Source organism: Podarcis liolepis, assembly GCF_965112155.1.
Source record: "Podarcis liolepis genome assembly, chromosome: 12".
NCBI classification, from domain to species: domain Eukaryota; kingdom Metazoa; phylum Chordata; class Lepidosauria; order Squamata; family Lacertidae; genus Podarcis; species Podarcis liolepis.
Window position 1 is genome coordinate 12,719,549 of NC_139563.1, and position 15,807 is coordinate 12,735,355.

Here is a 15,807-nt window from a genome sequence, read left to right on the forward strand (position 1 = left end):
AACCAATTTGGCTCAGATCTGTGCTGGAATAACGTTGACTGAATCAATGGGTTTGTCATAAGGTCCTTTTATACACTTCAGCATATAGAACTGAAGTCATTTAGTAAGGTTTCAAAAGGGGACATGACAAAATTATCTTTAAGACACAACCATCAATTCTAAAGAGCTGCCCACAAGTTTTTGCCTTCTAACCGAATCAAAACTGCATCAACTTGTCACTGGAGGCCTGGCTTCAAGACAACATATGGGTCCCGGAGACACAACAAAAAGCAAAGCGGGCGCAGTTAGATTTTCATCCATATCCTGTGAGAGTGCCAGTATAGCATAAAAGATTATTTACTCAATAAACGAAGCATAAACCCAGTGTCAAAGTGCTAAAAGTAGGCGTTCAAGAAAACACAAACAAAAATACTTCAGTCAGATACAGTTTTACTGACAGCTGTAACTGAAATGTTGACGATTACTAGAGCAGATGGAAATAGGAGGAAAAAGTAGTGTTTTGAAGTGCTTACACTGTCAATTGGTTAACTTTGTACCAGAAAGTCTGAAAGGACTTTTGATGTGCAGTCATATATACTGGATTTTTCCATAGAGGGTTTTTTTCAAGTAAATTTTACTCAAAGTATACCCACTGAAATGAATGTGTGTAAGTTAGTAATGTCAATTAATTATGATGGGTCTACATGGAATATGACTGGCCTTGCATACAACCCTGAATTTTCCCCTTGGCATCTGAATAGTGCATGCAAACACCAGGCTTATTTTTCTTTTCTTCTCTTTGTGAGGGTATATATATGATTTCACCATTCCCCAAACTAATTGGGATACTGAGACCACTTCTCACTAATTAAAATAAACTGATGAGATTTGAAGTTGATTATGCCCCCTTTTAATATATATAAAGTATAGATTTTGGGTAAGTTCTTTCCTTATCTTTGCCCTAAAAATCAATAGGATTCCATGAAGTGTGAAGGAAGCAATTTGACCCTTTCCATTTAATTTTCCATCCACCATGAATAGGGACGGAGTTTCCAGCTCTATTTGTCTAAATGAAGCCAACTGGAAACCTCTCTGTTTCATCTTCATATTTGGGGTGTTTGCTAAGCATAATAGTTTCATGTCAAAATGAAAGTCCTCAAACTGACTGGTATATTCACCTTTGTTATTCAACAGACTAGAAACCATACTAATTAGATAAAATGTATTATTTAAATGAAAGAAAGAAATTTAATGTCATTTGCTGAGGTAGACAATAGACTGTTACTACTCAACACAGACAAAGGATGAATATAAAACTGAGGAAAATCTTGTTGATAAAACATGCTGCTAAAAATAATATTTAAGTACCCACTGTGGACCCAGTGATTTCTGTTTATGTGGATGTAGGTGGAGGTTTACAGGGAATCCCCCCGATTCTAAACTTATCTATTTGGAAGTAAGTTCCAATGACTTTAATGGATTATAATTCCAAGTAATTGGACTTTGGGTTGGGGCTGGTGGCTCTGATGTTGTACAATCCAGTTAAGTTGAGATAGGTAGAATTGAATGTAAGCCAGTGTGGTCATATCCACTGCCATGAGACTAACACATAGGCCTAAGCACATTACTCAGAAGGATATCTATTGATATCGATGGTGTTTACTTCCAAGTAATATCAAGGTCAGGGTCAGTAATATCAGTTGCCAGTCATTGTAAATCCACCATCTGTGACATGTAAGGTTTGTGGAAAGGAACGTAAACCACACAACAAGATATAAAGGGAAAGGTAAAAAGTGAATTGTTGACTCCACTCAAACAAAATTAATAAAAATTCACAATGACCAAAAAGCATCAAGAGTTTTCTCCTGGCTCAGATATTCCACTCCTAAACAAAAAAAGTTGTTAAGTTCTGTTGGTTTCAAAAGAACTCATTAATTTTGAAAACAATGAAAATGTGTAATAGTATGAGAGGACAGTTGATGGTTTGAAATAAACCATGTTTAAGGTAGGCATATATAGGTTTTTCATCTTACTACAGTGCGATATTTTATACATCTCCCTTACTAAAATTTCAATGCCGAACTGTTTCCTTTTAAGTACGCACTGTTTTAGGGATGACCATTTTCTTTTAAATCCCTTTATCAACTTTCTACTAAGTTTATAGGGAATGGATTTTGACTGACTTTCAGTAGCCTCAAAACAAAACTGTACACAATATATATTTTTGGAAGTTATTTTTCCAATGTGGGAAACTTTATACTTCAAAACCTCTTATTTCAAAATATAGACAATATTTTTGCACACTAACCCTTCTTTTTAAAACTAAGGGAGGCCAGCATGTGGTTTGATCCATGAGTAGAACAAACTTCAGTAAGAATTTACCAAAAAGTGAAAAAAAAAAGTTTGAGAGTAGCTATAAGTAACAATTACTGAACGAGAGAGGCTTTTATCATTATAAAGTGTTGAAAATCATAAACACACATATTGTGTGAGTTAGTAATAAAATACCACCCAATCAAAGAAAATTATTAGACGCGGTTTACTGGTGCAAGAAGCGTCAGGGGCACACTGATGTTTCCCCATTTTGAAACAACCTCTTTTCAATCTGATTGCAATTTACGGTGATCACATTAAATTCCACCTTTTCGTTTGTTTTGAGTGCAAGGAACAGAAGCAACTGCCTTATGGGCTGGCTGGATTCTACCTCTAAACAAGAGATTCTGCTATTTGATAGAATTTTTGCTCAGTGATCTCTTCCAATACCTAGAGCACCCAAAATGCTGCCAATGGTTTCTACTAAACAAAGTAAGTTTCTTTAAATCAGATCACTTCTAAAGGATGGTATGTTGAGAAAGCTTCTGCCAAAAAGTTGATTTATAGCAACAGGAACCAGTTGACATTTACTTAAACTGGCACAGTTCTGTTGACTTCAGTGTGACAACACCAGTGTCATTAGCAGTCTAAGATGAGCCCTGAACATTATCATCATTATTATTATTAAAACTGGTTCATATATTCACAATGACTTGGTAAAACCACACTGGCTAAAACAAGAGATTAATACACAGCGCCATAATTTTGCTTCAATCCACGTGGCCATCTTCTGTTAAGCAAGAGTTACCATTCTACCAGTGAGCGAACAAATTCTCTTACTACCAGGCATTGGGGTTCTTGAAAAAGAGCATGACTGACACAACAGTCTTGGGAATAATTTTCACCACTGACCATTCTAGTCCCAGTCCAGTGTCCTCAATAATTGGTGCAGATGGCAACTTTATATTATCAGTATCAAGGTGGATGTCTTTTTAAAAAAAACACAACCCACCATAAACAAAGATAAGGGTTAATGGAAGGCAGAAAATGTAGGGATATTTCACTTGACGTTCTTCATCTGTAATAGCAGCAGACTCCAGTTGTTCTAGAGCTCACCATGCATCTCGGGGTTTGGACAAAGACCTGAACGAGAAAGGACAATGTTCCGTGTCATTAAAGTATTCAACAATTTGATTCTCTTACAATTACAGAACTTTCTCATTTTTTCCATGCTGCATAATCTCCTGGCCACGACTATGCAATAAATTGCTTGCCAGGGTTACAGCTATGTAGAATATGCTAAATCTTGACATACATTTTGATCAAAGAACAATGGCAGGTTATCGGTATCATAGAAATCTGTCCATGTTACTTTGATAGCAGACTGATCTTTCCCCTGATTTGGCATGGCTCCATAAAACAGAGCAACCCGGTTTCTATATTGATTGATTCATGTTGGCAAATCTTCACAACCTTTTTACTTTTGTTATGGGTATATTAATAAATGAATTACTTCTAAAGGTGTGTAGCTTTCTGGAGGTTTTGAGCTTTGAGCAAACGGCAGGTGAAGGGATGTATCAAAAAATATTTTAATTTGATGATGCAATCCTCATTTGAGGTGAGTTTCCCTCACTCCGCTATGAACTCTACAGCATTGTCCCATTCTGTTTTCCCACTGCACAAACTTCTTCAAGGAAAATAATTGCCTTGAAATACATATCAAGAAGATACTCCAAGCTTAGAAAATGAAGAGTTTTCTAGATGTGGACATATCAAAGTTATCTAAAAATTATGGTTGCAATCCTAGACACACTTACTTGGGATAGGGAAAGAGATTCTTTTTGGTTCGCATTTAAAGGTGAACCTGCCTAAATCTCAGTTTCCAAAAAATAACAATAATACAATAATCAAAACATAGCCATTCCTCGAAATTTGCACTTCTCTGAATTTTGAGATGCAGCTGTCCAGCTAAGTCATGTGTACAAAAATGCATATACTAGGGCAAAGTGTGCATAAAAATGTATACAGTGAAAATAATGTATAAACATGCATTATATTAGGGTAAAGTTCTTTGCACAATGTGCATATTAGGAGAAATTCACTGATGAATTTTCATGAGAACTTTTTTTAAAAATTGCAAACTGATATGGAAATATAAAGATCTGAACGTAAGACTGGAAAAATGAAAGCAAAACCAGAATTGAGAGATTCTGGGTATAGGTCCCATTGAACTCAACGGGGCTTGCTTCTGAGTAGGCATGTATAGAGTTGCACTGTGAACCTAATTATTTGGAATATGTCCTATTGTAATTTGGGCCTTTACTTCTGAGTAAATATAGTTAAGATGGAGTTCTAAGCCTATTATTTGACAAGAAAACTGGGCCTAGGTTACTTGGCAACAGGTCCTCCAGCAAACTACAGTGGGTAAGTCTGGTTTACTGAAGCAAGCAAATTTCCCCTGTAAGAACTCAAAATAGAAATTTCAGTGTCACACAATAAGTAAATGGTTACCAGTTCAAAAGAAAAGAAATGAAACCAATTACAATGGATTTGTTGCTCTACTAAGGTCTTTCAAGTAGGACCGTAATGTTTGTTCCTGCAAAGCTTGAGTTTGCAGAACCCCACCGTACAACAGGACTATAATTAAAGACTGTAATTATTTCCTGGCCATTTCCAAACTGTTTTCCGAAAGGTGAGGGGAGATAATTATGAAACTCCATAAAGTTTCATTTAAAAAATTACACCCATGAAGTGAATACATCTTCTTTATTTTCCGGTCCCAGAGAATATTACAGTGCAGCAGAAACGCTAACATAATTCAGGTACAAAAACAGAGCTGTATTATTTAGAACTCTGTTGTACTGCTTTGGACTTAGCAAATCATCCTGAAGAGCAACTCTCAGTGAGGACTAGTCACCTGGAAAGCATCAACTTTCAAAGCTCTGCTGTTAGAGGAATAATAGACATGTTGGAATGAGGTAGAGAGAGGGGGAGTGGAAACATCCAGCTTTCGTAGCAAAATGGATGTATTTTTCTACCCTTGTGCAATTCAAAAATGCATGAATGGTTTCTGCTCAAGCTTTCTACATACATAAATATATTCACCTTTGGGATGAGAATGGAAAACTCCAGCCAAAGAGAATAATTTTGCAGAGCTATGAGCATGTGAAGGCGATTATTACAACGGAAGTCTCTATGTTACCTTAATGATAACTTTGGGGGGCAATTGAAATCTAGAGTAGTGTATTATATTGCCGTGGTAAATCTACTGATGAAAGTCCATACCTTAACCTAGAGAATATCCATGGCCAGTCTCCTAATTTGAATTTCAATAAACAGTGTAATTAGCTTGGCTCCCTGTAAACAGGAAAGCAAGGATATGACAAAGGTTGTCATTTACGTAAATCCATGCCCTTCCATCCACCATCTTCCCAAAATCTTCTAGACTGTGATACGTAAAGGGACAACTACTCATTGCAAGATAAGATCATAAGGTCCTATAAGATCATTGGTCCTGTGGCAAATCTCAGCTTCCAGCTTACGAAAAAACCTCAGTATTAACCTGAGAAACAGCTCCCAGTTGCTTAAGCAAAACAGGAAAAAGAACACACATTGTGTGTTTCATTCTTTTTAATTCCCTGTCTGTGAAAAGTGTAGTATAGAGATTTTGAGTGAGATCAAAGAAAACTTTTGACAGATAACTGATCCACGGTTGTCTGTATCAAACAGTTTCATCATTTTAACACACTTCATTTAAGGTGTGTGTGTTTTTTGCTCTTTAGTCAACAAGGAACACAAATGTCATGTAAACATGCAAAGAAATGCCAGTATATCTTTACAGCAAATGTTTCTTGAATCTGACATATTGGTAGCATCAACTGGACAAATTCTTAGGGAGCCTGTGCAATTTTCCTCTTTACCCCTTGCAACAAGACTGAGGACCCTGAATATTTTCCATTCATACAACGGAAAAGATAACATAGTAAAAGCACAAGCTACCATTCCTATGAGCCCCTCAAAATAACACCATATTCTCTGAATTTTGCTTTGTGCAACACTTCAAAACATTTCTGCACTGTCTTTCTGTATTTTGTATTTTCCAGTGAAATTTACAGCCCCACGAACTGCCATGGGCAAAGTCTTTTTGTGGGCCATTTGGTTGACTGAAAGCGCTCATCTTTCACAAAGCTCTGCACACATTGAAAACAGTTTCTTGAGCATATATCCCTACACAAGCTGCAAGCAGATGGGAATGGCTGCCAACATCAAAACAAATTTATAACAAAGTTGTAATGTGATAATAGAGCTGGGGGAAAGCATAAACAAGGATTTCCCCATATTTTGCCACTTAGCCCGGTCTATGCGGTGCCTCTGCGCAGGGATTCCTGGAGAACTTTACTTTTATACTTCTCTGATTGCCAGATGGGATTCTCCTGCCAATTTGGAATCAGATTCCCTCCCTACCAGAAGCTAAGTTGAGATGCTTCTGGCTTCCCTAAAGCTAAGCAGTTTTATCTCCCTCCATTGATGATGTTGTAGATCTGAATTAATCTGAAAGCTGAATGCCATGGCTTCTCTTATTTTCTTTCTTTCTTTAAAACTAAACATTTTTCTCTAGAAATGTGTTTGGATGCTCTCTTTAATGTCAAACTTCTTTTTCTCCTTCCCCATATGGAGACGGGAGTCAGATAGTGTGGCTGGCTGCTTTCCTTTCTCCCTTGCATTTTGTGGAGTTTCTCTTTAGCATGTCTGCCATGTTTGTAGTCCTGTGAGATTTTACAAGGTCAGGCACAAGGACTGCTCTATTCTTGCACTCTATTTTCTTGTTTCCTCTCCAGCCGCGTCCAGGCAAAAACAGCAAAATTACCGCTGCTCTTCTTATATATTTATTTAAGAAAACACCTCTGATAGTTATTTGGTTCCGCGAGACCCAAATGTTTGAATCCCTCCAGCCGATGTCAAGGCCTGCCCCTTTCCCTTCTGCCGTTGGTTGTATTTCGTCACAGTCCCAACTGTGCCTTCTTTGAAGACCCATTGATTTCAGAAGAAATTGCTTCCAAGTAAGCCTGCTTTGAATCGCAATCTAAAGCCACAATTCTAAACAGGATTATGTGGAAATGAGTCCCGTTGAGTGTGATGATAGTAAACCCAAGTTCTCATGAGGCAAGTCAGTTTCCCAGGGGTTCTTTTAAGGAAATCAGAATGCCGAGGATAACTTTATACACTTTTATTAAAATGAAATAAAAGTGTGTATACATATGCATATCCATATCCATATCCATATCCATATCCATATCCATATCCATATCCATATCCATATCCATATCCATATCCATATCCATATCCATATCCATATCCATATCCATATCCATATAACTGACCAAGGAGGCTGTGATTTATGAAGTTAGCCAGGAGAGACTAGAAAGAAGACGAAAGACTAACTAACCCGATGCCTAACCTGGTGCAAGTTTTCTGGGAAGTAAATCTTACTATGTTCAATAGGACTGACACCTGTGTAATGGTGCACATGCTGCAGGTTTACTAACCTACTTTGGCGTGGGTTTTCATAAGCAAAAGCTTACTTTGCCAGTTGTCCCAGGAAACAGAATTCATTACACACAACTTTCAACATACTTTTGGCTTCAGTGTGACGGCAAATTACTTCACCCTAAAACTCCGGGCAAGTTTGAGAGTTAGATCAGTGAGTCGGAGAAAATCTGCTCAGACCGTTCACCCAGTTTTTCCTTACTCTTCAATGCCCTTTTCTCTTCGCCTCCATATAGTTTGGGGGTGGGGAAATAACAGACTATGGGAAGTGCATGCAGAGTTCTGAAAACAACCTTTAATCTTTGCCGTTTCTAATATTTTAAGAAAAGCAATATAGATGATGCCCTGATCAAAAGAAACATCTTGGAATACTTTGTTTTTAAATGATTTATCTGTGGGTGTCACAATGGAGACTTTTTAACAGTTACACTTTTCCAGTCCTCCTACATATTATACTTAAAAACAGGAAATAAACTTCTATGGACACTTCCTAAGTTCTACCAACGTTTAATTTTTAATATCCCTTATTTTGGAAATTAAAAATGGTTATTTTGAACCTTACAAGCCTGTTAAATATTATAGTAGTGATTGTTAGATGTACATTTCCACCCATACTCTTTCACTCACTCTTTATTCCTAAAATGTTTTTATCCAAAGGCGATGGTCTATGTCACCTTTCCCAACCTGCTGCCCTCCAGATGTTTTGGGCTACAACATCCATGAGTCCTGGAGGGTACCAGGTTAGTGAAGCCTGGTCTAAATCTATTTAGAATTTGACAGAAATGGATTTAGCAGAATGACCTTCTTGGCCTTAAATATTAATATGTAAAACTAAAAGCAAGGTGGATACATGACAAACATGAATGAATATTCCTAACAGGGAATAATTTATCTGGGCATTATTTCAGTTAGAAACTTCTGGATCACACTACAGAACCACGCATTTGCTACTTAAAGGATGAAGCAAAAGTACCAATTCTTTTTTGGGGGGTGGGGTGGGGGTAAGGAAGTCCACAAAATGTGATTTGAGCAGGAATCAATCTTCAAACTGCTTAAGGGCACATGGCCTACCAAAATACTTTTGGAAGCGTTGCAGTGTTTATTTGTTCTCGCTCCTATTCCACTGCCCGCCCCCCACTCTCAGGATATCACAAAAGGAAACAACTGCTAAAGATAAAATCTGGGTGCATCCCAGCACCATTGAAATCTGGGGCCATTGGCCTCAACCGGCTCACAATGCCAACCTCAAGCGTTGTATGTAAGGAATATGTTGTGATGCGAGATGTGGCTCTATTTATCTACACACACACACACACACACACACACACACACACACAATCACCTGATTGTCTATTTTTTACATACGCATGCACACATATATACACATATATATGTCTATGGGGAAAAACTGGCACTTTTAATACTTGACGAAAATTCGTAGCACATGCGCTTGGCATTTTAAAAAAGGGTGGCATGACAGAATTTATGAGCAGATTTTCAGTCTATTTAGAGGATCCCACTTTCTACCCCCAGTTCACGGCAGTGCAATGTCAGTGCATCTTCCATCTACAGAACCTTCTTCCCCCTCCCCAAGTGCTTTTGCTGCACCCGAGCAATACTACTGGGTTGAGGGGAGGGGAGGTGGGGGGGGGGAGTTGCTGTTGAGAGAGAGCAGCACATGTTACATCAGACACAGTACCTGATTTTTCAATGCACAGCTTGTCAGCCAGAAAGTCTGCCTCCTGGGCGATAAGTGAGTATATTTCATCTTCATACTGCTCTATGATAGTTTCGCACTGAAAGGGAGAAAAACAGCAGCTCTCTAGCAAAGAACTAAACAAGACCATTTACACAGAGCAGAAAAGGAAGAACCGCCTGACAAAGACTGTTTGGGATTGTTTTCTTGTGCAGCACCCTGATCAATTGTTCTATTCCCCCCCCCCCATATAATTAACAGTTATATTGACTTTCAATATATGCTTATTTAGGTTCCTTTAAAAAAAGAAAGAAAGAAAATAATGCTTTGCATAATGATATTTTGCTAAGGATTATACTTTCCTCATAATGCAGGCTGCTTTAATGGCAATACAACTGGTTTAAATTAAATATATATATATATTTAAAAATGATTATATTCGCATTCTCGCCATGGGTGCGTACATGTGTGTGTTTGTATAGATGCACACACGTATGCACACACATATATTTGCGCGCACGGTTTTCCATTTTCGCAGAATGCTAATGTTTTGCAAAATGGTACAAAAGTGACAAGGGCGCTGTGCTTGAAAAATCTCTTTGGGCGGTAGGCAGTAAAGCTCTCCTCGGCCATTTTGTCTGAAACTTACAGGTGTAAATGCCTCTTTCCCCAAAACTCCAAAGCGGGTTGTGGCAAAAGTGGAAAGAACCCCATCATATGCAATTTAAAAACAACAACAACAAATGGGTTTAATCAGGAGTCCAAACATCCACCGTGGAGGATGGCCAACTCTTACCCAGCGCCAAAGGTTAGAGTCAGAATACGCCATAACGGGGATGGGGGGGGGGTAAAGTTTTAGCACATTAATTTAAACACAGGATTTTGAAATCCAATAATTTGCTTCAGCATGTCACAGGAAACAAGAGCAATTAAACTGGACCACAGATCATATTTCTGGATTCACATTAGTGTAGCTGCTACTATTGCACATGCACCCCAGATCTAAAGACATTGGTACTCATAAGCAAATTCCGTTGACAACAATGAGTTTTACTTCCACATGCTAAGTTTTGGATTGAGGTTCCTGCTTCCCGCTGCTGCCACCACTTTGCTTTAAATATTTAAAAAACAAAGGAGAACAGTGAGCATTCTCTAATGTACAATGATGCCTGGTACAGGAAAAAATTATGTGTTCTTTCACAAGCGAACAACTTGGCGCTAGGCCATCTTAGGACCTTCCCTCTTGCTTCAACACACTCTAGGCCCTCAGAATATATGTGGACCCTGTCGACAAGGCCCAAGGAAAAGAGAGGCGGAGACGCGACCTTTCCCACTCTGAATAGCAAATAAAGATTTGAAATTACATTATAATTAATTTGGATTGTTACCCTACCATCACAGCTGCCTATTTCTTAAATAACAGAGTCGCAATATAGTATTGATCTATACCACTGAAAAATAATTGCCAGTAAAGCAGATGATATATATTTAAAAATATATATATTCTAGTTTAAACAACCAATTACACAGAAATGGAGTCAACAGCATCTATCTATACAACACAGGTGCTGTGTGTCATGATTTTGCATCTCTAGACCATGCCATACCATTTGTTGTTATAAATTACAAAGTACTAAAGAGCCTACAGAAACAACGTAGCATTATCAAAGCCCTGGCTTTACGTTGAGTGAAGTGATTTAATATACAATATCAAACATTATGCTAATAGCAATTCAGCCCGAAATGTCACCAGTTTATTATGTTGTCTTACCGCATATTTCAAGGGCTTATAAGCGTCAGAATAAAAAAAGTATTTTTTATATTCTGCGTAGATTGGCTCATCTTTCCTAGGAGCATATCTCTTGAATATCTTTTTGTTAGTGACTGGGTCGTCTTGAAGTTGATAGTCGTTCATCCGATCACATATCTTTTCCAAAACGTCTGTTAAGAAGGTCTCTGACTTTGTAAAAGCAACCTAAAGGGAAGGAGAAAATTACATCTCTCTCTCTCTCTATATATATCTGTATACACTGAAATTCCCAAATATCACAAAGGCAAAAGGCTACAAGCACAGGGCTCTTACACAGGTCAAGGAAACAGAGCAATGTCAGCAGATCTCCATATCTGCATAATTGTTGACCCATATTATATTACACACATAATTAAAAATGTCAGCTGAATCTACGATGCCACTTGCAAAAATAATAATAAAAATAAATAAACATCTACGGTTCTCATAAAGCATTCCTTACAGACGAATGTGCCATTATAAGCTTTTAGATTTGCAAGTACATTTTGCTATTAAAAGAAGATGTATAAGACTCAGCAAATCAAAAGAGAAAAATCATCTTTCCATGGCCCATGTTTTCTGGACGTACCCTTGAAAGATTTCTTGTTGGAATCAGCTTTGCTTCTTGAACAGGAGCAGTTTCTAAAAAGTCTCTCTCCCTCTCCCCCCCCCCCCAAGTCCTTCAGTTGGTCTGTCTTACTTGCTGTTCGTCAACTCAGATGCAGCTGTTTAATGCCTCCCAGGGGTTTGCAGAAAGAAAATAACCGCTTACAAAATTTAGCTTCTCCCAGGTTCTACTGTTACGAGCTTTATTTTCCAGCAGCTGGCCCATGTCTTCGCCCATGCCTCTTCCTTCAGAATTAAGCAAGAATTCGGAGGGGGAAAACATTTAGACGCTACCTACATACTTAGCGAGGGTCTCAACAGCTAGTGCTGCAGAGGTCAAAGAGCAGCCCTCATCCCTGGAAACCGGGACAAAAAACTTCTCTCCCGTCTAGACAGGTCAAGGTGCAAGATGCGCCTATCCCTGTTGCTTCTTCCGGAAGGGGGCGTGAATTGAAGCCAAGTGCACAGTAAACAACAGGGCTGCATCCTTGGGCCTTAGAAGATCTTTCTCCCCCCCTCTCCACCCTCTGCTGATCAAAGTAGGAAGTTATCATGACAACCATAGTCAAAGGGACTGAATCACAAATGAACTCGATTTCTGCAATGTTGATATATCCAGTCTCCATTGTCTCTTTTCAGGCGCGGTATGAAGCCTTCCGGTCTCAATGATTACATTACAGAAGCACTTTCATATGTGTGCTCCGTTTACACAAAGGAGTTCCTTGCTTCACCACCATCTGGCTACAAATCAGATAAATAAAGGCAGAAGAATTAAAATTAAAGCTTAGGGTTTCTCCTCCCCCTCCCCATCCGCTCCCCTCCTCTTGTGCTTCTTAAACTGGGCCCTTTTATGAGACGTTCTCCTTCAGTCTCAGCCCCTTTTTGCATTTGGAATCTAAACTTTTTTTATGGAAACTGGGAGCAACAAAAAGGTAACTGATGTGGGTTTTATCCCCCTGAAAATGTTGGATGCAAATTTTCAAGCGCCATATTGAAGGCCAATTCGTAAATTAAGCAGATTATCCCAAACGTGGTTCTGTACACACATGGAATTATACTTCCCCTCTCTCTTCCTCTCTCATTCCCTCTCTCACACACAAACAAACAAACACTTGCACATAAACAGTGACCAAGCAGCATGGTTCCCAAAAGATTAAGTGGAATATGCAATTCAGCAACACTGCTCCCCCCCCCCCCCCGCTTATGGCTTGGGGGTTAGAAAGTCAAATGCGCTGACATTATTTGGAAGTAATTTCCATTTATTTCAATGGAGCTTCCTTTATTATGTTTAGAATCAAGATGGATATAATAAAACAAGGAGTTGCTTGTCTGCTTTTCTTTTCTTCTGATACTTTCACATCTTTTTCGAAATCTGCAATGTCTTCATTTTCCAAGACACAACTTTGCCTAAAACTTATTACAGAGCCTAAGGATTTGACCAAAAGTAGCACATGATGCATTGATAATAATGAGTGTTAAAGTTCAGGAAGTTTTTATTATCTCTGACTCAACTATACCATCATATATAGCCATGGCTACAGTCTCATATAGGGTTAAGAGTGCTCCAGGTCATTGCTTTCAGTGCTTGTTTAACTCTGTGTTGGATTATGAGCAAAGGGCATCATTCAAAATAGGACGTAGGATATGAAACTAACTATGGGGCATAGTTAGTTTTCAAGCCTAAATAAAAATGCAGGACAATTAAATATGACAGGAAGAATTATGCACAAGTTCTATCTCAGCAGACTGATTGAAAAATGATCTGCAGCATTTTCGTAACAGCAGGATGGGTATTTTGTGAAGCTTGGAGCGGGGGGGGGGGGGGAGTTATTTCAGAAGATATTCCTCTATTCCTGAGTTGGTTAAATCCAACCCAATGAAGTACCAAAACCACGTCTCAGATAAGCAGCAAATGCCACAATGGACTGTGAGGGGATTTGGACTGGAGACATACAAATGAGAACTTCAGAAAATATGAAAGTCAACAACTCAATGGGAGCATAAGCATATTTCTGTCCCATTGACACCAGTGACAGTTAAGCATGCTTAGCCATGTGCTGATCTGTGCCCTATGACATTGGAATGCACTTCTTATGACATAACATTTTTAAAACCAAGTTTATGATAAATATGATAACAGACGAAACAAACAAACAAACAAACAGCCCGGTTACCCCCGTTGACTGAGTGTGCAGATGTTGCCATACGCAGTGAGACTGGCTCAGAGACGTAAGTATTTATCTTGTACTTGCAGCATACAACTTATGTAGAGTTTGATTCAGATCAAGCCTATCGGATGCTGTGTGAGATTTCAAACCGAAACCAATGAAGGACTCTTACGGATTTCATGTGCATTTCAATATCCTCTTTTTATATTTAGCAAAGTAATAATGATAACAATTAGGATTGGCACAGTGGCTGATCACAGTTACTACAAACATTTCCTTTTCTCAAACCACTTTCCCCTCCCCACCTGAAATGAACAGAGTTCACTCAGTGTGAGACTAGTTTCCTTACCCCCCCAAGAACTGTTGGGAGATTGAATCACCCTTCCACACAGATGTGGGTGCTATTATTATATAGAAATATACAATACACACACACACACACACACACACACACACACACACACACACAGCATAAATCCCACAAATGAAATAGGTACAATTTTTGCCAGTTCTTTAGCTAAACTGGTTTGATTAGTAAGCAACAGCAATTTGCATTTAAACTAAATGTCTTTCCCTGAGGTATATACTTTCTCTACAAATATATCCCAGCCACGACCACTACCAGTGCAACATCCTTCCCCCCCCCCCCCAAGTTAAGGATGCTTTAAAATTGCCTCAATAATAAAAAGGGGGGAAGCATTTAGGCATGTGGCAGAAAATGAAAGGCTTTCTTTGGAGACTCTGAAGATTTTGAATGGTACTTGTCAATAAAGCAACTCCCATTGTAGTCACACCGGAGATGTGGGCCTCACTCCATCCCGAAAAAGCTGTCGCAGAGATAGTAAGCTCATTAAAATATGAATAACAAGGCAGCCATCATTGTAACAAGAGAAAGGCATCTTACTTTGTATCAAACTTTTAGCTTATCATTTATTTATTTTTTGCAAAACAACAAGATGGTATACCCCCCCACCAAAATCCCTCTAACCCCTGTTGGTTTTTGTTGTTTGTGCAAATTTTAGCACTGCATGGACTTCTCTAAGCTTTTCCCAGATTTTTTTTATTTAAAAAAAAAATCCCACAGTGCTGCTGATCATTCAAAGCATGTCTGACATGGGGACAGGGGGAGTAAGCTGATCTTTCCAATATTTCAAAATGCTGAAAGCGAGTGAGTGAGTGAGAGAAAGTTAATATCTGCTACAACACACATGGTCATGTGCACATAGAGAGGCAAATCAGTTCCAGAATATTTTAGCCAATTTTAAGCCCCACGATGGAGAATTCATTACAGGCTGCAGAGATGACACCTTCATAACAGTCAATTACAAGGAAGCTCATGAGCCAGTTCATTACTATGTCTCTGCTAATCTCGTTGTAAATTTGTGCCTTGATAGAGACCATAACCAGCCAAGAATGCAATTGGGTTGTGGGCATGGGATAAGAAAAATAAAAATGTAACGGCTGCAGATGGACATCTTCCAAAATCCAGAGTGCCAATCAAGTATTTTCCATGTGAAAGCCATCCTCTCTCTCTCTCTCTCTCTCTCTCTCTCTCTCTCTCTCTCTCTCTCTCTCTTTTTCCCTCCCGCCTTCCTCTTCCTCCGTCAGTGTTGCAGTATGTATGAATTATGCAAGCATGTTTATGTATGTTCAACCACCCATGTATATGAGTAAGTTCACTTCTAACAAGCGTTCAGAAGTTAGTGACT

At 38.7% G+C, this 15,807-nt stretch overlaps 1 protein-coding gene across 3 annotated transcripts in view; it reads right to left on the reverse strand.

Annotated features, from left to right (window-relative positions):
* Positions 1-412: 412 nt before the first annotated feature.
* The window catches only part of CNPY1 (canopy FGF signaling regulator 1), a 58,877-nt gene continuing 43,482 nt past the window's right edge, over positions 413-15,807 (reverse strand). For 2 of the 3 annotated variants that reach the window (XM_083467284.1, XM_083467283.1), the window contains exons 4-6: positions 11,307-11,510; positions 9,539-9,635; positions 413-3,435 (exon numbers count right to left, since the gene is read on the reverse strand). In XM_083467284.1, the coding sequence (XP_083323410.1) occupies positions 3,398-3,435; positions 9,539-9,635; positions 11,307-11,510 (339 nt within the window). In that variant the 3' untranslated portion in view covers positions 413-3,397. Of the gene's footprint in view, positions 3,436-9,538; positions 9,636-11,306; positions 11,511-12,096; positions 12,356-15,807 lie in introns of those variants that run through there. The other variant, XM_083467285.1, reaches the window with a different exon arrangement.